Source organism: Vidua chalybeata, chromosome 18 (genome assembly GCF_026979565.1).
Source record: "Vidua chalybeata isolate OUT-0048 chromosome 18, bVidCha1 merged haplotype, whole genome shotgun sequence".
NCBI classification, from domain to species: domain Eukaryota; kingdom Metazoa; phylum Chordata; class Aves; order Passeriformes; family Viduidae; genus Vidua; species Vidua chalybeata.
The window spans coordinates 10,573,817-10,595,497 of record NC_071547.1 but is presented as its reverse complement, the minus strand read 5'-3'; the positions used below and the strand labels follow the sequence as shown (position 1 = coordinate 10,595,497).

At 52.3% G+C, this 21,681-nt stretch overlaps 1 protein-coding gene across 3 annotated transcripts in view; it reads left to right on the top strand.

Annotated features, from left to right (window-relative positions):
- Window positions 1-21,681, top strand: part of RBM19 (RNA binding motif protein 19) — a 62,726-nt gene that overhangs the window by 19,085 nt on the left and 21,960 nt on the right. For 2 of the 3 annotated variants that reach the window (XM_053959742.1, XM_053959741.1), the window contains exons 22-23: window positions 14,636-14,741; window positions 20,224-20,344. In XM_053959742.1, the coding sequence (XP_053815717.1) occupies window positions 14,636-14,741; window positions 20,224-20,344 (227 nt within the window). Of the gene's footprint in view, window positions 1-12,455; window positions 12,529-14,635; window positions 14,742-20,223; window positions 20,345-21,681 lie in introns of those variants that run through there. The other variant, XM_053959743.1, reaches the window with a different exon arrangement.

The following is a 21,681-nucleotide window of genomic DNA, read 5'->3' as shown; positions in this document are numbered from 1 at the left end:
TGCTGGATGGTGTTTGGGAGAAGCCAGGAGGAGACATCTGAGGCAGGACAGAGCTGCTGATGTGGAAGGGTGGCAGAGGAAGAGGCAGAGCAGGGGAGTGGATCCCTGAGCTCCCCTGCGATGCTGACACCTCTGCTTGCAAGAAGGGAGTGCCCAGAATCGAGTCTTGGGGAAGCAGGAAGCAGCTGGGCACCCTGAAGCCACCCACCAGGGCTTGGATCCCACCTTGCTGGCCTCCCCTGAGGACTGGAAGGACTGTGGAATGTGCACCTTGCCTGGAGGCACAGGCTCAGCTGGAAACCTGCCACAAACAGCTCTGCCAGCAGGGACCAGAAGGTGTTTCAGTGCTCAGCTGTGTACTGACAGCTGCAAGGTGCCTCTGAGTTCGTGGTGGTGAGTGGGGTCACCACAGCATGTTCTGCAGGAAATAGATGGGGCCATGAGCTCTCCAAAGCCCTCCCCAGCCACCACGTGCCAGGGGTCATCATGTGGTGCTTGGCATCCCAGCGCACTGTGGCTGTGCTCTGGTGTTTCCAGCATAGGGCTGGATTCCCAAGCCTTGTTTTGGCCTGTCCTTTGGGATAACAATATTTTAGGGCTGCCTACTGAGGGTGCAGCCCATGCTGGGAGCTCTGGGCCAGGAGCTTCAGGGAGCTGGGTCAGGGCTGCTCCTGAGGTGGTGGCACAGAGGATGTGGTGCCTGTGCTGACATTCCAGCTCCTCACTGCAGTGCAAGGGCTGTGCTGTGTTGTAGATGTCGGCGAACCCAATGGGAAGAATGATGATGTCTAACTCCATTTCAGAAGGCTGAATGATTGCTTTATTATAATTGTTATAATACATTAATATGCTATATAAAAGAGGATACTAAATACTACATGCTACTTTCTCTGACTATCATATCTCACTCACAACTCGTGACCCTGTTCTCCAGACACAGGTGGGCTGGATTGGCTGTCAGGCCCAAACAATCCACCATGGTCCAACCAAGCACTCACTCTGGGTAAACAGTTCTCCAAACACATTCCACAAGAGAAAAACAAGGAGCAGAAATAGAAATTGTTTTCTCTTTCATTTCTCTCTGTGCACCTCAATAAAAAATCCTGAGAGAGAGAGAAATGTGCTTGCCACAGTGCTGGGCTGCTCAGTGTCTGAGGAGCAGCCTGGCTGCCTCTGGGGGCTGCAGGATGCTCCTCTGGATTGAGGTTTTTCCTCCCCTGTCCCTGTTGGCTGTGGGGTCCCACCCACGCTGTTTCAAGGTTCTCACAAGGAGTGCACCTTTGGATGTGTTGAGTTTGGTTTTGGATAAAAGGAAGCTGCCTGCTTGATGGCTCCCTCTGCCCTGGCTGGAGGGCTCAGCCCCACTGTTTGCTGTCAGTGTGTCTTTGCCTTGCAAGGGGAGCACAGGACACGTGGGGCTGTTGGAGTGAGTCCAGAGGAGGCCCCAGAGTTGATGGAGGGGCTGGAGCCAGGCTGGGAGATGCAGAGAAGGCTCCAGGGAGAGCTCAGAGCCCCTTGCAGGGCCTAAAGGGGCTCCAGGAGAGCTGGAGAGGGATTTGGGACAAGGGATGGAGGGACAGGACACAGGGAATGGCTCCCACTGCCAGAGGGCAGGGCTGGATGGGATATTGGGAAAGAATTCCCCCCATGAGGGTGGGGACCCCCTGGCACAGGCTGCCCCCCTGAACCACCCCATGCCCTCTGCTTGTCCACCCGTTGGGATTGTGTGCCCTGGATCTCCTGCACAGCTGATCCCAGGTGCATCCTTGCAGCCTTTTTTACCAATCCTGGTGTTTCTGTGCCCAAACTGCAGTGCCAGGGCAAGCTGCACAGGAAAATACAGGGTGCAGGAGCTTTTTGGGAAGCAGCTTGCAGGAATGTGCACAGGAATACAGGATCTGCTGGGCTGCTTTATTTCTCTATTTCAAACAGCATAAATTAAACTCATTTTATTTTTTTCCCCTCTTCTTCAAATCTTCTCCTTGTGTACTGGAAACCCAAACACAGCAGAGTTGGGTTGATATTCAGAGCCCAGAAATGGAAGTGGCCACTTTAATTTGGCCACTCTCCAAAGCCAGCCATGGGGTGGGGGAGAGGGAAATGGGTTTGCAGTGCTGTTTTTCAGTTTGAATCATAAAGGTGTTTAACATAGATAAGGAAATGTTTAACTCTATGTTATCTTAGCAAAGTTGCTTTAAAAGGTGGCTCTTCCCAAGAGCAGAAGGAAGATTTTCAGCACATCCCTTTCCTGGGTTTGAATATTCATTACATACTTGATTTTTATATTTATTTTTTTTCCCCTTTTCTGCTCTCCACATACTTCAGGTCCCTTTTCTGTCCACCCAAAACCTGGATTTGTCCTGTGCAAATGAAGGGAATTTCTGGGCTGCTTCCTCCTCACTCCTGCCACCTCTCTCCAGGGCACCCAGCCGAGCTTCCCCAGGGAACTTTAATTAGCTTTCCACACAAATTCCGCTGCTCAGCAGCGTGGAGGGGCTCAGGGAGGTGGAGTGAGGTGGGGAAGGGGCTGCTTTTGGAATGTCTTGTTCAAATGCCACTCTGGGGTTCTTATTTGGGGTTTTTGCCATCTTTTCAGTGCAAAAAAATGTCAGATGCGGGCAGGTGGTTCTCCATAGGGAGCAAAACCAAAGCTTGCTTGTGCTGTCTCCTGGAAATAACCCACTCAGGGTTCTTAGTGTTATAAGGTGTCTTTTTGTCTAAATTAAGAAGAGTATGTGTGTGTGTCTAAGAAAGAAAAAACATGGGATTTTTTTTTTTTTGCCTTATATTGTTGCCAGTTCTTGTTCGTTCTCAGAGTTGGCCCTTTGGGGGCTGGCAGCTGGGGCACTGCACAATCTGTAATGTTGAAATTACACTGGGCTGACTTTTGAGCTCGTGTCTCAGCCTTTCATCAAGGTACAGTCAAGATTATTATCTCCTTGCTCTTAGAATTCCTCTGTCTGTTGGATTTGTTAACTCCAGTTCTTTCCTGGTGATGCTGATGCATCCACCCCCCCTGTCTTTCACTTGTGTGGGTATTTTTCAGTCTCACTTCACGAGAAGGTCCTGAACAAGCCTCTAATGAATCACAGCTTTCTCCTCACGATGACATCGTGTCCTTTATTTGCATCTCTGTTTGCATCATTATTTTTTTAACCTCATGCCTGCTGCAGCCTTTCTCCCTCTCCCAATCTGGGAGTTTTTCAGCCTTGGGATGTGATTGCAATTAAAGCCCTTCCATTCCAGAGTCTCTCACCTCCCCTGAGGCAGTGCCTGTGCCCAAGGCCTTTGAACTGTGCTGGCTCCTGCAGCTGCTGGCACCAGCAGCATTCCTGTCTGCACGTTGTTTTTCCTGAAGAAATCAAGTTAAGGCAGATCAGGATGACCATCTGTCTTCTCACCTCTCTTTCCTCCTCCCCCAGCAGTATCCTGAGCACTTCCAGGCATCTGGCAGAGGACAGGAGATCTTAAATTTGCTGCAATTAAGTGCAGGAGGAAGCTGCTGAGCCTTGTCCTCTCAGGAAGGTGCTGTTGTGGGACTGACCCTTACCAGGCATCCAGGGATTCACATCAGCTGCCCATGAAGATGGGATGGGTTTTCTGCCCACATTCCCATTTATTTGATACCAGGGAAGCTGGAAAACCCCTTCTTGTTTGCTGTCCATCAGTGGTCTGTGCACATCAGGCTGTCCCCTCATGGGTGGGCTCTGGGCCTTGCCCAGGGGTGTTTGGAGGACAGCCTTGGGTCTCCTTCAGCCTCTCATTTTTTTTCTTTTTTTTCTTGACATCTCTTTGTGAAACCTCACTTGGAAAAGCAGCAATGTTGCCTTTTCCAAGCCCAGGAGTGCCAGTCTCAGCATCTCGACAGGCTGGGGCTGCTCACAAGCAGCACCACTGAGGTTCGTGCCAAAATCCACCCTGCAAATCCCATTCCAGGCGGGCTCCATGGCCCTTCCCTGCTTCTCTTTAACCCACCTCTTGCTCTTCCCACTCTTTGATGCCATGCCAGCAGCTGAGGGGTTAAAAGAGTCTGGGGGGCGAGGGGGTGGGGACGAGGTGTTTCAGCTGCTCATTACTCACTGCCAACTTCCCCCAAAATCATATTAATTTCACGCTGTCACGCAGGACTGCGCTGTCTCTGCCGTCAGCAGCCAGGAGGGTGACGGGGCTGGGGGGAGCCTGGGTGCCCCTCACCCACCCCATGGCTGCCTTTTGGGGAGCTCCCTGGTGCCTCTTCCCTCACCCAGGTGGGGCTGGGGCCGCTCACCTTGCGGGGGGATGTGGGGAGCGCTCTGCGCTGCCTCCCGATGATCATTTTCCACCCCGCTGCTCGTGCAAAAACCCCATGAAATTGGGTCTGCTGCAGCAGGGAGGGAGGGAGGGAGGGAGGGGAGCTGCCAGCCTGCCCTGCCCTACCTGTGCTCAGCAAGGATGCTGCTTAAAAGTTGCTTTTTAACCACTTGCCTCCCTTTTTTAACGCCAGCGAGCACAGCCCAGCTCTGCCTGTAAAGATGGAGCTGCCTTTGCCTCCTGTCTGATTTCTCCCCCTTTTCTGCTGTTTGCTCAGCGCATCTGCCAGAGCTGTCACCTCTGCAGGGACTTAGTGCCATCAGCTGGGCCTCTGACAGCTCCCACACAAGCTCAGCACTGCCGAGCCCATCCTGGCTGAAGCTCACTCTCCGTGGCAGACACTCTGCTCTGTCCCCTGCCATTTGGAGCGTTCTCACCCCTAGAGCCCATCTCACCTTTTTTCCAGGTGTTGTGCTTGCATTTTTTTTGGTGGGTTGTGGCTGGAAGGATGATCCTTTCCCCTTTTCTCTCATCGTGGCCACACTTCTTGGAGCTCTTGGCAGGGCGGTTGGACTAGATGATCTCCAAGCCAAACCATCCAGTGACCCTGTGGAATCCCTGTCTTCATCCTGCACTCTCTGAGACAGGTGGAGAGCAGTGAGCTTTCCATGAAATGGAGTGGAAACATCACCACTGAATCCCAGGCTCCCTGTCCTGTCTTCTGGGACTTTTCCAGGTGACCTGTAAAGACAAATCCCACTGTGCAGAGTGGCCTCTGAGCTTTGCTGTGGTCATGGCAGCTTGGCAAAGGGTGACCAAAGGTCTGGGAGCGGGAGGAGAGCCACCATTTGTAGTTTGGGCAGCAGCCACACCTCCAGTTTTGGGCACAGGATGGGCAAATGGGAGTGTCAGCAGTGAAAAGACACCTCTGCTCTTTTCCAGCACGAGCAGAAAATGGGATGTTCTGCTGTCTCTGGAGCATGGTGGCTCCCAGCCTGCCTCACCAAGGAGCTGTTCTGTGCCTGCTCTTAATGCTTTGCCTTGCTCTGAGCCCTGGCAGGTGTCACACGTGGCCAGCCTGGGCTCTGGGGGACAAGCTCAGGGGAGCTGGGCAGCCGGCTTGTGTTTGAGTCTCCGGCACAACTCCCACGTTCCCGCTGCGCTTCCATGCATTTGATCTTCCCTCTGTGTTTCTCTGTTCTCCTGATGAAAATAATTAATCAGGTTATTTTTCTAAGTCATCCTGCAGCTTTACAGGGACAAGACTTAAATAAGGATTCTCTTTAAAGCAGAGCTGGGTTAAAATAGCTGTGTGCCTATAAATATCTCATTGCTTCTATATTTATTCTCCAGCTCAGTGCAGGAGGTTCTACAGCTGAATAAGAGATATCTCTTTATTTTTTGGATTGTTGATGCGGCTGGAATCTTTAACAGCAAGGCTGCCTTCTCCAAAGGATGCCTTGGGTACACCTCTGGGTTTATTCTGTGTTTCCTAGTTGCTAGTTGTACAAATTTCCTCTTGTCTTTGAAAGGAGCTGACTCATAAGAATCCTCCAGGAGCAGAGAATTGAGGCAGACCCTCCTGTGAGCACTATTTTTAGCATAACTTATTTTTTTGACCAGAGCTGTACTCTGATCAGGATTTTCAAAAGAGCCCAGGAGAGATAAATCCCCAAATCTCAGCGCTGTGGGAGCTGCGGGTTCCTTTGAAATCCTGACCCTCTGGTGATTAGGGCAGTGACTTGGTGGCTCCTAAGCCCTGGTCCTGCAAGGTGCTGCGTGCTGGGAGAATTGTGGCTTAGGAGTGTGAGCTCTGAGAAAGGCTTTGCAGGCATTGGAGGCTCTTGTTGAAGGCTTGAGATTTCCTGAGGGTTGGGATGTAGGGGTCTGTAGGTGACTGCTGCATTTGTACATCTCAGGGACAGCTGCCAGGGGAGTGTGGTTTGGCCCTGGTGTGCTCCTGGGAGGTGATGTGGGGGAAGATGTCCTGATAGAGCTGCTCCTTTCTCCACCATCCTTTCTCCTTTTGTCTCCCCCAGCAAAAAAAAAAAAAAAAAAAAAAATTACTATTAGGAGTAGCTAGTACTACTAGTAGGATTAAGAAGATGTTGGATAGGTGAAATGAGGGGATTTGAGAGTGCCTGGCTCATGGCAGCAGAGGGGACAAGAGCCCTTCTGTGACCAGAACCAGCTCAGAGCTCTGTAAGAGAGAGGCAACAACAAAACCTGAATAATATTAAAGTGGGATTTTCCACCTCCATCCTGGTTTGGGGTGACCTCTTCCATCACACATCCACCAGTTGTCTTTAAATCCTCTGAGTCACTCTTCTGGGGTGGCTTTGAACTCCCAAGCTCATGTCAGTGTTCAAGTTCAGCACTACTGCTTGAACCTAGTCCTTCCTAAAGCTTGTGGTGCTCCCTGTGCCAGCTCTGCACCTTCCCCTGGCCCTTAGGAACTGGAAATTGTAGGCATTGAGGTGTGAAACTTCAGGAGGAAGTCTGTTCCTGCTTTCATTAGACAGTGAATCATCATTGTCTTTAAAGCATGGACATAAATGTGGAGAATAGGCAGGTGTCTTCTCCAGGAGGTGTCAGTGAGTCCTGGCTGCTTTTCCTTGATGTCACCAAGTCTAAAATAGATTTATGGCAAGAAGTGGATTAAAAAAAATACTTCCCACCCCAATGGTGCAAGCTTGTCCATCAGCAAGGAGCAGGAAACAAAGCAGGGCATGTGCAATACCCCGTGGGCAGGCACAGGTGGGAAGGGACATCCTGGGATCTTGCTTTGCAGTCGGACCAGAAGAAAGATGGGAACAATTCAGGAGATGACCACATCCATCCCTCCATCCTAAAGGCGTGTGAGGCTGCTGGGTGAGGCTCTGCACATCCCAGCTCCTGCTGCAGGGGCTCCAGGGCTCTCATTCCTTTTTTCCACACTAAAATTCCAGCGTGGGAGCCAGCTCTGGAGGGCAAAACGACTGTGACAGTCACACCAGAGCAGCTGTACCTGGCTGCTCCCAGGAGCTGGAAAATCAGCGTGGATTGGGAGGAGCAGGGGGCTGAGGAGCTGCAAAGGGAGGCTGCAGGGCCAGGATGCTGCTGCCTCCAGCTCAGCAAATCCAGGCAAGGGAAAGGCCCCTTTTCCCACCAGCCTTTAAAGCCAATCTCTCCCGATGTTAAAAACTCCCAAAGTCGGGTTAAACGCAGCAAAATTAAGAAACCAAACCTGGTTGCAGCACCTGCTTAGAAATGACTTAAGTGGAGGGATATTAAAATTTTAAGACTTGCTGCTGTGTTGCTGATGGAGGATTTAAAAAAAAATAATAATTACTGTTGGGTGGTTTTTTTTTCTTTTCTTTCTGCTTGGTTTTCAGGATTGGTTTCTGTTTAGCGTGTGGCCTAATTGCGTAATTACACGATAGACTGGAGTAGAATTTAGTGTGTGTAATACCAGTTATAAAGAAGAGCCCTAATTATGTAGATCTTCTCAGGTAAATAATACATCAGGGGCATGGAGTGGCCTAATTACTGTTCTGAAAACCTGCCTAATGACTAATTTACTTGGAATTTCAGAACGCTTTTGATAAGGTCCCTCATAAGCAACTGTTAAGGAAAATAAATCGAGAAGGGAGAAAATGTTTTGCTGTGTTTTTAAACAAGCCAGTTAAGCCACAGGAAGCAGCCACTGCCTCCCCTGATCCAGCATCTTGAGGAGAGGGAAGATCCCCTGGCTGCCTCCTGCTCTGGGGCCAAAGCTGTTGTGTTCCTGATCCTGCTTTGCCATGAGCTCCAAGGGAGGCTGCTGCCACTGTCCACTAAAAATGGGATTTATGGGTCCCTTCCCAGCTCCTTGGAAGAAGCACATCTGTGTCCACATGGTCCCTGGCACTTGTAGTAGTTGTGGGCATCTAAAGAATTCTTGAAGATCTGTGCCAAAACTCGATAAATCCAGGAAGAACTAAACTTGGAGTTCTCCAGAGGTGCCGAGGGAGCGAGCGCAATCCAAAAGCTGGAGCAGCTTCCCCAGGACTTTTCTGGTGGATCTCATGGACTTCCTGCATGAGGATGGAAGTCCAGAGCTGGGACCAGCAGCAGTGTTATTCCAGGGAGTGTGTGAGATGCTGCAGTGAGGGGAGCCTGGCTTTGGCCCTGCCCCAGGAGCAGGCAGCAAGGACAGGTCTGCCCAGAAAACTGGGCTCTGGAAGGGATCCGTGCTTGGAGCAGCCAAGCTTGGGCAGGCAGCAGTGCAAGGAAAAGGAGAAATCCCATAAAGCAAAACCCAGTTGTGCTGCAGCAGCAGAACAAGGGGCCTCCAAACAAAGATGATGCTCCTGGGCAAAGAGGAGAGGAAGCTGGAAGAACGGATGATCCATGGTAAAGAACAAGGTGCAGACGTGGCTGTCCCGTGTCCCGCTGGCTTTTCACACGGATTTTGCAGGAGCTTTGATTATCCAGCAGGACATGAATGAAGGCTCAGCTTTGCACTGGGACTTGCTTCCTGGTGTCACTTCATCTGTGGGCCAGGGGGACGCTGCTCCCCTGCTCTGCTGCCAAATCCCTCCACCCACGGCTCCACCAGAGCTGGAGGGAGCCACAGTTTGACTGGGCTCCAGGATCCAGATGTTTCCCTCCCACCTTGTCCTCCTGTGCCTTCATTTGCTGATTTTCAGAGGTGAAGGAGACATTATTGATGCTGCTGCTGATAATGGTAATAGGGGAGATGGGTGCCAGATAATTCCTGAACTCTCTAACAGGATTTAAGCTAACAAGAGAGGAAGGCTTTTTTCCTCCCTCCTTCCCTTTCCCTTCCTCCTTTTCAGATATTTCCTGTGCTGGGGATAACAACACCAAGGAGTGTTAAATTGGCTCTGAATGTCCACCCCTGGCTGTCCACATTCTTGTAACGATTTCATTAGCTTGAATTATCCACGTTATTTTCTTGTAATGGGATTAGCCATCCTGGAGTCAGCTGAAGTCCTGGAGCAGGAGGCGGGAGGGCCCTTCTGCTGCGGATCCCATTAACTCCCTCATGCAGGGGGTGGAACTGGCCATGGCTCAGCCCAGGGGCAAAACCATTTGCCAGGGTCCTGCCTTCCTCAAGGAGGAAGAAAGAAAAAAAAGGACCATTACTGTATTTTTTTTTCCTCCCCCTTTTAATCAGCAAATGCAGAGGCAGAGAGCAGCAGGGCCGTGGTTTTCTGGAGGGGGAAGGTCCTGTTTGGGGGGCGAGCGGCGGAAAAAGAATAAAATGGAGAGGAGCATTGCAAAGGGATTGAGTGAATTCCGTGTGGCTGCAGCCTGCTGCTGGGGCTGAGGCTGTGCAGGGAGGGGAGGGAAGGCCTTGTGTCTCTTTTGGACTCATCATCCCTGCCCAGAGCCATTTGGGATGAGTGGTCACGCTGCCCGGCTCATCCGCCTGAGCTCGGCCTGGGGCTGCCAGCAGGCACGAGGGGGCATTTGGGCAGGGCTTGGGATAGGAAGGCAGCAAGAGGAGAGGAGGAGGAGATGGTGGCAGTAGATGGCAAGCCAGGAGAAGGTTGGCAGCCTTGATAAAGGTTTTCATAATCAGTTCTTCAACGTGGTTTTGCTGTTTTGTTTTTCTTGAAGCAGTATAAACCAGAGAGGGGGATTTAGGACTGCTCTGTGCTGTGGGACCTCTGTACACACCTGCAGAGCACTCAGGGTGATTTTTGTGGTTGTTTTCCAAGATGTTCTGTGTTTTTTGGCAGTGGACAGATTCATGGTGTCAGCTGTGCTGTCCCCCTCAGAATGTGGCAACCCAAGAGTCCTTGATCAGCTCATGGCTTGGGATGTACCAAGATCAAGTCAGATGAACACACCTGTGTGTTTGGGACTTGAAAATACCATCAGGGAGGGACAGGCCTGGCCTGTCCCAAGGGTTTTGCAGTTTAAATGCTGCTCTTTGAGACAGAGAAGGGGTTGAAATGGAGGGCATGTTTCCCAGCTGGAGAAATGTTTATCATTTCTTTGGAATAAACTGTTCCCTGTGAGGGTGGGGAGGCCCTGGGACAGGGCACCCAGAGAAGCTGTGGCTGCCCCTGGATCCCTGGCAGTGCCCAAGGCCACGATGGATGGGGCCTGGAGCAAGCTGGGATAGTGGAAGATGTCCCTGCCCATGGCAGGAGGTGGAACAGGATGGGCTTTAAGGTTTCTTCCAACCAAACCGCTCTGATTCCACGTTCACCCTGATCCGGAGGAACCTGTCCCATGAGCGAGCTGCCTGAAGCTGTGAGGTTTTCTGGAGAGCAGGGAGGAAGGAAGGGGAGGGAAGGGGTTTTCTGGAGCCCACCTGGATGCCCATTCTCCTCTGTCCCATGGCTGTGTTGGTGGAGGATGCGCAGGCTCCTCCTGGTGCCCAGGCAAAGCCAAGTGAGCCGTGGGTTGTCTCCCGAGCTGGAATGTGCTGGTTAATAGCAATATAATGTCCTATAATTAGCAGGCAAAGGACTTGCCTCCCAGCTGGCCTGTGCCAGAAGGATGTAATTACAATCCCAAGGAGTGCTGTTCCTCTGACCTGCAGCCAGCTTGCAGTGAGGAGGAGAAATCTCCTTTTCCTCCCTGTGTTCAGCCAGGGAAGCAGGATGGCAGCTGGAAGAGCTGCCAAAGCAGCAGGAGAGCAGCTGATAGCCAGCAGTGCCATGGAGAAATGCTGCATCTCTTGTGGGTGGGAGGGAGATGTCCCTGCTGGCATCTCTGGGATGCACCCTGTGTTTCTGCTGAGCTTGGAAGGGGTGACTTGTCAAAGGAGAGCTTGTGGCTGTCTCTATTCTGCAGCCCCGTGGATCATGGCTCAGCCAGGGCCAGCAGAGGCTTTTTCTGGTTTCCCAGCAAATCTGGATGGGCACAAAACAAAGGCTCTCATTTAGGAAATAGGAGTTGCAGTGTTTGTGGAGGCTGTCATCCCTCCCAGCCAACAGCAGGAAAACGTGCCAAGCCTGGGAGAGCGAGGTGTGAGGACAGATCTGCCAGCCTGGCTGGCAGGGCCTGCAGGGACAGGGGAGCCCAGGCAGAGCCACGTCCTCCACACCTCTGCCCTCCCTCCTGGTCCTGATTCCACTTGAGATTTCAGAGAGTAGCTGTTGGACACCATTTTTCATGGATCTGTGGGGAGGAAGCTGGGAGCAGCTGTGTGCATGGCAGGTCACCAGGGGCTCTGCCATCCTGCTGCCTCTGCAGCAAAACTCTTTGCTTTTGGCCCCCAAACCTTCCTGTGTTAATTGTGAGCAGCTCCATGGGGGTTTCACGAGAGATTTGGGATTGCTGCACACCTTGGCCATGCTGCAATCCCATCCCAGTGTGGTGCCACCAGGAGCTGTGGGGGTGTTCTGTCAGAAATGCAGCTCCAGGCCAGGCACAGGGGTCTGGTGGGCTCTTGAACCTCAGGACTGAGGTTCAAGTCTTGTGCAGAGTTAAGCCAGGCTGACTGCAAGCCAGTCAATGTCTCAAGCCTGAAGGGGCTTTGCCCCCACAACCACCAGCTCCTTCAGCCCTGGTGCAGGGGCTCAGGAGCACTTGGAGAAGGCGTGGATGAGTGGGTGAGTATAAATCCAGAAACCACTCTGGTTTCACACTCACTGATGCTGGAAACCTCCCTGTGAACCATCCTGCTCGAGGGAGGGAGCCTGGCCTGGTGCTGTGCTCTGTGCTGGCAGCAGGATTGCTGATCTCTGCCCACTTCGAGAGGAGAGAGAGGCACCAGCACCCAGAGAATCCCCTACCCTGGGCTGCCTGTGGGTTTTTCACTCCATCTGTGCCCATCAGAGCTCCGTGCTGGAAGGGGAAGGAGCTGGCAGCACCACCACGTCTGACTTGCTGTGACTCCACAGCCATCCCAGCCCCTGGGAGCACATTTTCAAACAGCTCCATGAGATCTTACAGAAAAGCTGCTTTCTTCCCTCTCTTGCCATTGTGCTCTGGTGTCACCTGGGCGATGTGCTCATGCTTTTCCTCCTCCCATCCCCATTCCAGTGCCTTTGCCCATGGCACAATCCATGCCTGGCCATCCTGGAGCCAGGATGCAGCTGGAGTGGGAGCAAAGCTGTCAGCACCTGGCTTCCCTCTGGCTTCCCTGGGTAGGGAGCCCGGCACTGCAGGGGGTAATTGGGTTTCCTTCTGCCTCTGTCTCTCTCTCCCCCCAAATGCAGGAGAAATAATTGGAAAGGAGAGGTGTGAGTCTGAGCCTGGCACCGCGGAGGAGAACATTAAAGGCCGGAGCTGTGCCTTCATTCGCAGCTCCCGCGCTGGTAATTGCTGTGTTGTGGTTTCTAATTAGCGCCGCAGTGGGGGGGATGCTGTTCCCCTGCATGGCCCCACTGGGGTCAGCCCTGTCCCCTCGGCTTCCCTCACCCCTCCACCTCTCCCGTTCCCTGGATCCATCCTTTTGGAAGCCCCTGCTGGCTCCCAGTGCCCAGGGAAGGCTCCTGGCCAGCCCTGCTCTGCATCTGGAGCAGGTCTCCACTCCCTCCACACCTCTCCACGTGTGGGTGGCTTGGACTGCTCTGAGCTGGGGAGGAAGGAGGAGCCAGTTGCTCCCAGATTTGCCCAGGCTGATGTGGGTCAGCACAGCTTCCCTGGCACCCTGAATCCAGAGCCATCCTGCTCCTGTGGGTGCCCCTGGCCCACCCTGAGTGCTGGGTCTTGGTGTCAAAAGGACATGTTGGTGTTTGGGTGCACACACTGAGCGTTGTCTGAGACCTCCCTTTGAGCAAATACTCTGCTCCTGTTCCTTCAGCAAACATTCTGCTGCCCTCAGGCAATGTCCTTGATATTTTTCATGGAGAGAGACTGGAGCATGCCCATGGCTCCTACCTCCCATTTTTCCTAGCTAGATGGGCATCTCCATGGCTCAGGAGCTCTCTCCTTGCCTCTCCTTTGACCCAACTGCAGCATTTGAGATGCTCCAGGGATCCTGGGAGTCCCTGCCACCCTCACCCCGTTGCAGGAGGACCTCTGGAAACCACAGGATCCGAGCATTCCCAGCAGCCGAGGCTGCTCCCTCTCCTGTGCTGGGGTTTGTTTGTTTGTTTGCGTGGCTCCAGCTCGGAGGGGGCAGGAGGGAGAGGGAGGGAAAGCACCGAGCGGGAGACGTGCGGATTCATTTTGAAGCTTCATAATGGTGCATTTACACACCACGTTGCCTAAGGAAATTGGGTGGATGAATGCCTGGTCATGCTGCCAGTGCAGCAGGTTAACTCCCAGGATTTAGCTTATATCATTTCACGAGAGCGTTTATGGCCTTTACTGTGTTTATTCCCAGGTGCTCTTTGGCACTGCTGTATCCCAGGCTCCTTTTGTGTATGCACGCCTGTGTGGAGATTTTCAAATAAAATAACACATCTCTTCAGACCTGGGCCACATTAAATATTTATTGCCTGCAGTTTGTGCATATGTGTTTGATAAATGGGTGCGAGGGGAGGGGAGGAGAAGGGGAAGAGGGAGCTTGGCAGCAGGGAAAGCGTTGGCTTTGTCCTGGAATTTCTCCAGGGGATGGCACTGGAGAGGGGTGTCCAGCACGTGCTGCCCTTGGGGCTAAAAAAACCTTTTTAGGGTTTTTGGACAAAGTGGGATGGCTGCATGCTTTGGTGTTCAAGCCACAGGTCCCTTCTTGTGGGCTAGGAACTCCCTTATCTCCCCATCCTTGGCTTTCCATTGACACTGCAAAACTTGTCTGAAATGCTGTTGGATATGGACGTTGTGGTCTGCTGGATTCGCCTGTTTCCCTTTCTACATCCAGAAAGCTTCGATAAAACCAGTTTATTCCAGCAGAGAAGCTGCAGGATGGGAGAGGCTGAAGGGTTAGAGCAAGGAAATCCAATCATAAAAAATGCCCAGGATCCTGGAGTTGGAGGGATGGCACCTCTGGGGATGGAGAAGCTACTCTGGAAACAGAATGATTCCCTGTGGGGCCATGCTCTGTGTCCTGCCTGTATCCTGTGCACTCCAGCCCCACTTCTGGAAACAACAAATCTGTTTTGGTGGGATCTGGAGCAGCCCTGGTAACCTGGAGATGCTTTGCCCACCCTGAGCAAGGCATGGCATTCTGGCTGGATCTCCTGAGGGAAGGAGGAGCAAAGCAGTTACATTAAAGAAGTTTTTTGTATTGTTATGTTTTACATCTAGAATTATCCTTGAAATCCAAGCTGAGTTTTTAGCTGGTTGCATTTGCTTTGGAAATGGGGCTTGCAGGGCAGCAGAGTGGCTGCAGGACACCTGATGTGAGTGACCCACTCAGTGTGGGTCTGCAGCTGGCACTGCCAGGGTTTGTGGGGAAGGGGTGACTCTTCCCTTCATCTCATGCTGTCCCTGCTTTTCCTTGGATTCACAGCACCTTTGGAGAGCTCAAGACTGTCCGGCTGCCCAAGAAAATGGCAGGAACGGGATCCCACCGGGGCTTTGGCTTTGTGGATTTCGTCACCAAGCAGGATGCCAAGGTGAGCTGTGCCCTTCTGGCACTGCCCCAGGTGGGCAGGGAAGCCTGGAGGCTCTGTCCCACTAAAGCTTAGCCCAGGTTTGGGCTGGTAGCATTCCCCAGGAAAGCTGCACTCAGACTGTGGGCAGCAACAAAACCCACAGCCCAAACCCTAAAGGGGATAATTTTGGTGCAACGGATAAAACAACTCAAAATTCTTGTAATACAGGACAGGAGCTTATTTTTCAGATTTGTCAGCAGCAAGGTGAGACAGGATGGTTTTGACCCAACATTAATGCATCAGGAAACCTCTGCACATGTCCCACCTCTGCCACTGCCTTGATTTTAGGGGAGTTTTGGATATTGTGGCTGTTCCCTCATTTGTAACCTGTGCAAGGCTTGTGTTCACCAGTTCTTCTGCGTGTTTTGAGAGCCCCCTGTGAGCAGCCTTACCCTGCTGCTTTCCCAGTGACTGTGCCATAGGATCAGTAGTTATGAATTGGCCTAGTTCATTTATTTTTTGAAAGCTTTCCTGTATCTTTTAAGTTCCATGCTTTTAGCAGAAACAAGGGGATTGCAGCCTGTCTGATGATATCCTGCTCTTATCCTTTGGCAGAGGTTCTGGGGCAGGGTGGATTTCATCCTGCTGCTGATTCCGGGTGATTTGGGCAGGGTCTGGAAGGGAATGGCTGTAAGCACAACCCATGGGATGTTACTGCTGGAGGGAAGGGACCACATGAGCCCCCAAAACTCCAGATTTTCCAGACTGTGAGTGCAGATGAAGGAGAGAGGAGGGGGGAGCCAGCCAGAACCTGTGTTTATGTTTTTAGACAGCATTCATTGATCCGGGATCACAAGGGACTATTAGATCATCCCTTCCAGGCTGACCTCCTGTATAACACAGTACATGGAGTTTCTTCGTTAGTCCTGTATTGATCCTAATTCAAACTTCCCTCTGCTCAGCTTCCCTCCTCCCCTTGGGGGTCAGCTGGGGGTGCAGGGATCCCCCCCAGGAGCCTGGTTCCTCTCCCTGCACCTTGAGCTGTGCCTGTGGCTCTGCTTAAAGCAGCTTTGCTTTTGCCTCTGCTTCACTCCAGAGTCACTCAGACTTTGTTGCTGGGGTTTGAAATAATCTTTTCCCAAGGAAACTTTTGGATGGAAAGGTACATAGAGGGACCTGACTGGTTCTTTACTGCTGCTCTCTGGGGGAAACAGGCACAGGCTCAGTGTTTGCTTCCCATCCCTTTTCATCCCCTCAGGGGCTGACTCCAGCTGCACTGGACAAATGGGAATCTCAGTGATAGGCAGCCCAGCTATGGTGAGGGGAGAGAGCCAGGCAGGGCTCTGGCCCAGGGCACAGCTCCCAAAGCTCATGGAGGGGAGCATGCAGGGAGAGAGCTGCCCCGTGGAACAGCTCTCAGCAGGGTTTTCTTCTTTCCCAGCAAAGCAGCTCTTCTTCCTTCTTCCTATTTTTTTTCCACCCTCATCTCTTTGAGGGATTTAATTGTCTCACAAGTGGCACATCAAGTACACTCCATTGGCCGTCTGGAAGAGGATGCACGGTGTATTGATGAATAGGATCCTGAATATTGTAAACACGCTCATAATTGGCTTAGAGTTTATTGCTGAGTGAAATGAGAGAGGAGGGGAGTGGGCCTGGAGACCTCTGAGCTGAATAGCTCTGACTGTCAGTGACGCTTTTGCTCAGAGTGGTAATCTGGAAATTGCTTATAAGCATCTTATAAAACATGATGGGTTTGTAATAGAATAGTTAGGCTGCCTTTGTTGGGCATTTAAAGCCTGTGACCTCCCGTGTTTGTCTTTTTCTCTGAACAAGCACGGCTGCTGTGGGAGCGCACATGGAGATTTTCCACAGGCAGCGCGGAGATGGGGGCTCCTCCTCCCAACTCCCCGATGCTGTGCCTGCAGATCTGCCCCATCAGGCTTGGCTTGATCTCCTCAGCCTTCCCTGCAACTCTGATGCACTGGCAATCCCAAATTAACTCCAGTTAAGGAAGCACTAAACGTTTCCTGACGTTCCCTGTGCAGAATTGTTGCGGAATTGTTTTTATTTTTGAACTACTAACTGGGAAGCCGAGTTCCCACTTTTCTCCCCTGTTGATATAAAAATACATCTGGTCTCCAAATAGAAATTGCCCATTTGGGAGAGACAGCCAATGCTTTCAGAATGCACACACGCACGGAAGGAAAAATCCTTGTGTGCAGCTGGCATCGTGGAGAGCATCCTCAGTTGGGACCAGCTCTTGCAAGGGAGGGATATTTATCAATCTCCTAATGTTGTTGACCCTTTGTCCCTCTAATGATTCCAGCCTGGAGGCTCTTTGGCTTGAGTGTTTAATAGGGCAAGGGGGAATCTGGAGGCAGAGCAGCACTGTCCTCCAAATGAGTGCAGCAGTCAGGGCTGGCGCTGTCACACCCGCGGGTGACAGACACTGCGGTCCTGTGTCTGCTCCCAGCCCTCCCAGCACAGCAGGCTCTGCTCCAGAGCTCTGCCTGCCTCCTCCCAGCAGCCTGGCCTTCCTGGGGCTTTATCAGCCACCTCTTCACTTGCAAATTCTCTTTCTGAATCCCACAGACGTTTTTAAGGCGCTGTTCCAGCCTCTCCCTTTCCCACTTTTTCCCACCATGCTGAGCCGTAACGTTAAGGTCGAACCAAACTTTGCAAAAAATGCTCAGAAATGGCATTTTTAAGCATGCTTACATCCTATTCTCAAGGAAGAGAAGCCCTTCGTGTTTTCATGCAACCCCTTTTCTCATCTGGAAAGCAAATGAGGCCCAGGAGGTTTGCCAGGGATCTGCAGGCTTTGGGTGGCCTGGCAGAGGGTGTGTTACCAAATGCAGCAGCTTTATCAGAATCGGGTGTGGGATTTCCACAGGAGCTTTTTGTGGCAAAGGCTCCCCTTAAAGGTGTAGGAAGATATGGAGCCCTGGGAATTAGAGGGCTTTTGCGGTGAGTCTCTCTCTTGGATGAGCAGACACCACACCTCCCTTTATCCCTCATTTGGATATGACTCCACAAACCTCTGGCCTTTCTTTGTTCCTCCAGAGAGGTGTCCTGGGAAGGCAGATGCTCACATAGAGGAGCTGCACCCCAAAAATAGCTCCTGCTTTTTGTGAGAGCCAGCCTGCTTCTCCTTATTTCATATTTGTCACCTAATTAAAAAATATTTTTTCCCTACCTATCTCTTCATTTGGAATAGCAGCAGTGGCAGATTTCCTCCTCTCCCTGGAAGATTTCCAGCAGTGTAGATGTAAGGGGATGGCATTTCTCCCCTTCATCCCTTTGTCTTTTAAATCATCAGTGCTTTCTCTTTTTTTTTTTCCCTGAAAAAGTCTTAATTCCTGCCAGAGCAATGAACAGCTACTTTTGTCTTAGCTTGTTTCAAAAGAAGTGACATCCTTGTGTTTGTCACCTGAAATGTGCAGCTTCCCTTCTGCATTCCCAGCTCCTGGAGCCCATCTGGAAGACAGGGAGCAGAGATCCCAGTACAGGCTGGAGCCTTCTTTCATCATGGGTGCAAACCAACTCATTTTGGGGATGTGTTTGGCCAGGAAGGGCCGATGTCACCAGACTGGTGGCAGATGTGTCTCACCCAGTGGGTTTCCTGCACTGAACACAACTTGATGGTAGCATCTGCCTTCTCTGTTGCTCCATGACCTTTCCCAGGGCTGCCAGCAAAACTAGAGGATGACAATCCCGTGAAGAGGAGGAGGAGGTGGGGGCAGAGAAGTGGCTCAGAGGGCCAGAGCCCACCAAGTGGCACGTTCACCCTGGTCTGCCCTCCTCCATGATCTGTGGAGCACGGATGGGCTGTGTGCTGTCACCCAGCTTTCCTCTTCCTTGTGCTGTGGGAAGGAGGAATCCAAAAATAGGAATTAACAAAGGAGATGCAGTGTTTAGAGCTGTGGGTTGTGTGCCAGGCTTTGGAAAAGGCTCCTCATGCCAACATAAACAGCCCTCACAACTCCCTCCCGCCGCCTCCCCCCAAGTGTTTGTTTAAGCCAACACATTGCTCTGCTAATTGGGAGATAGGCCTTGAAAACACAGCAGCAGCAAATAAAAACAGCTGGAGCTTGCAGCTCTTCCAGGAGGAATGTGCCCCTGGAAAAGGGGGCACTCTGCCCTGCCAGGATAATGGGGATTTCACCCATGCTATGGTGGAGCTGGTGCTCCTCATCACTGTTTCATAGCACATGAGGGTTATGTGAGTGAAAGGACTTTGGAAAGGGAGGAAAACTCAGGTTACTGGGTGCTGGTTACTGAAAATGGGAGGTTTTTTATGGGTTTCATAACCCAGCAGCTCAAGGAGGGTCCTGAGGAGCAGCTGTGGGCAGCAAAGCAGGACAAGCCCCTCTGCCCAGAGATGTGGCATTTGGGGACAGCTTGCAGTGCTTCAAAGCTGCTTTTAGCAGGTGGCTCAGAGGAGAGATGTGGGCTTCTACAGGACAGCTTGGGAGTGGTTTGGGGCCTCCAGATGGGAGCAGGATGTGTGTCTGATCCTACAGTCACCATTTTTGTTCCAGGGATAGAGTTTGCAGAGCTCAAAACCTGAGCTAATCTCAGCCTTAGCTGGGGTTTTTGCAAAAGCATTTGGGGCATTTCTCTCCCCGTGTGCCCAGCCTTTACTGTGGAGCACTTTGTGGGCCCCTGGGGATAAAAATATTTGGCCAGTGTGTTTGTGTATTTGCATTGTGGGCCCAATCCTGCTCAGTCGTGAATTTCCTTGAAATTCTGTGGGAAATAAAGACAAAATCAAACTTCCCTGGACTGAGTCAGTGTTTTCTGGGTGTCTCTGCTGGTTGGCTAGGGGCAGAGAAAGCCATCTGCGATCTGGGCCGGCTGGCACGTTTGTATTCATCATCAGCAAGAGATTCCAGCTGTATGGGTGTTACTGAACAGGACCTAACACCAGGAAACCTCTGGATTTCTGCACTAGAGCAAACCACCACAGGCAGAAAGAGCAGAGGACTTCTGTGCTGGCTTCTGCTCTGCCACATTTGCTGCCACCATGGCCAAGTCACCAAATGGTTGACAGGAGAAAGGCAGTTTTCCATCTTGCTTTCAGAGCAGAAAGGAACTTCCCTCTCACAGCTGAGCTGTGCTTTCCTGTGTTCCAGCAGAGAACAGGGTGCTAGGGAGTCTCAGGGTCCCCCCAGCGCTGACCCAGAGCTCCAGAGGCTGCAGCATTCCCAGCTCAGGGTGGTCCCATCCCGTGCTGGGCTCCAGCCTGCCCCCCACGAGCAGCAGCCAGCAGCAGTGGTGATGGGAACGTGCACTGCTGCAAGTGCAAAGATAAATGACCGAGTCAGAGCCTCTGATGGAGATGGATCCTGCCCCATCAGAGCAAAGCACTCCAAGTACGATGTTCTCCGGTGGCCCTTTCCGCTCCAGGGCAGAGGGAGCGACATTTTTGCCTTCCCTCCTGTGAGCCTCTTCTTATTTTCTCCTTTAATTCCTTTTTTTTTCTCTTTTAATTCTGCAGAAAGCCTTCAACGCCCTGTGCCACAGCACTCACCTGTACGGGCGCAGGCTGGTGCTGGAGTGGGCGGACACGGAGGAGACGCTGGAGGCCCTGCGCCGCAAAACCGCCCAGCACTTCCACGGTAACCCCTCCTGCCTGCCACTGCCACTCGCTGGGGGCTGCCCGCTCCCTGCTGGAGCCTGAGCACGCAGGGGGAGGCAGGAGGCATCCAGGCCGGGGCTCTGTCTGACAGCTCTGCCTGTGAGCTGTTAATTCTGTGTGTGCCAGCCGTGCCCGGGCACCACGGTGCCACCTGCCAGCCACAGCGCCTTTGCTCCCTCCCCCAGCTGCTCCCGAGCTGGGGACAGGCTCTGTGCACGCAGCACGTGGATTTAAAAGGGAAAACTGTGTGCTGATGGGTTGGGATGCAGAAGGGGCTGCCTGGCTCAGGCTGCTGGGAGTGACAGCTCTGCAGATGACAGCACTGCAGGCTCCTATTGACAGCCATCGACAGGCACAAATGCATTGCTTGGCAAATATTTATGTAGGAAGGGCTCCCCTGGGCTGCAGGGCTAAGCTGGAGATCAATGCTCCTCCTCCCACATCCCCTCCCTGCTTCCCCTCTCCATCACCACATGCCTGTGGCCCAGGGGCTTGCCAGCAGTTGTGGGGCTGCACATCCCTGGTGAGGGGAGAGCAGCACATCTTGGTTATTGAGGGATCCTGACTGATCCAGTGATCCCCATGTTCCTGAAACAGTGCAGGGCTGCTTATTCCAGGCTGGGGAAGCTGCAGTTTGGTGGTGGCAGGGCTGAGGGTGGATGTGCCCACCCAGAGCCCAGCACTGGAGAAGGGGACATGTCATGCACGTGAAGCTCCACCTGGGTGGAGAAAACAGCAGGTGAGATGTTTCGAGCACCCAGTTTTATCTTCAGGATCTCCTTGCCCCTTTTCCACTCTGCTCTGTGTAGGGAGAAATAAGCAGTCTTGGCTTTAGGATCCTTGCAGGCTCTCAGCAGATGTGGCTGTGAGCTCTGCCACTTCCCACAAGCTCTGATTGTTCCTGATTTTTGCCTGCCTTGGCTCCAGCCTCCTTGTCTGGGCTCTTCCTCCCCGAGCTGGGGCCCTGGCAAGGACAGCAGGAAGAGCATTTCCACATCCCAGCAGGAATGCAGCCTTGGAGCTGAAGTGGCTCCAGGGTCTCACTTGAGAAACAGGAGCAAGGCTACCACTCCCCATCTTTAGGAATGGGAAATAAGATGGCAGCACAATCCCTGCTGTGCTCCAGCCTGTCTCAGGAACATCCAGTGACTCCAGGCCTGGCCAAACTGACAGTGGCTAATGCAGCAGAGCAGGGTGTGCCAGGAGAGGATCTGTGCCAGGAAAGCCAGGCTGGGGCACACCTGTGGGCACACTCTGTGTGAAGGAAATGAAGGGCTGAGCTTGGAGAGTGAATGGAGTTGCAGCCAGCTGGGGCTG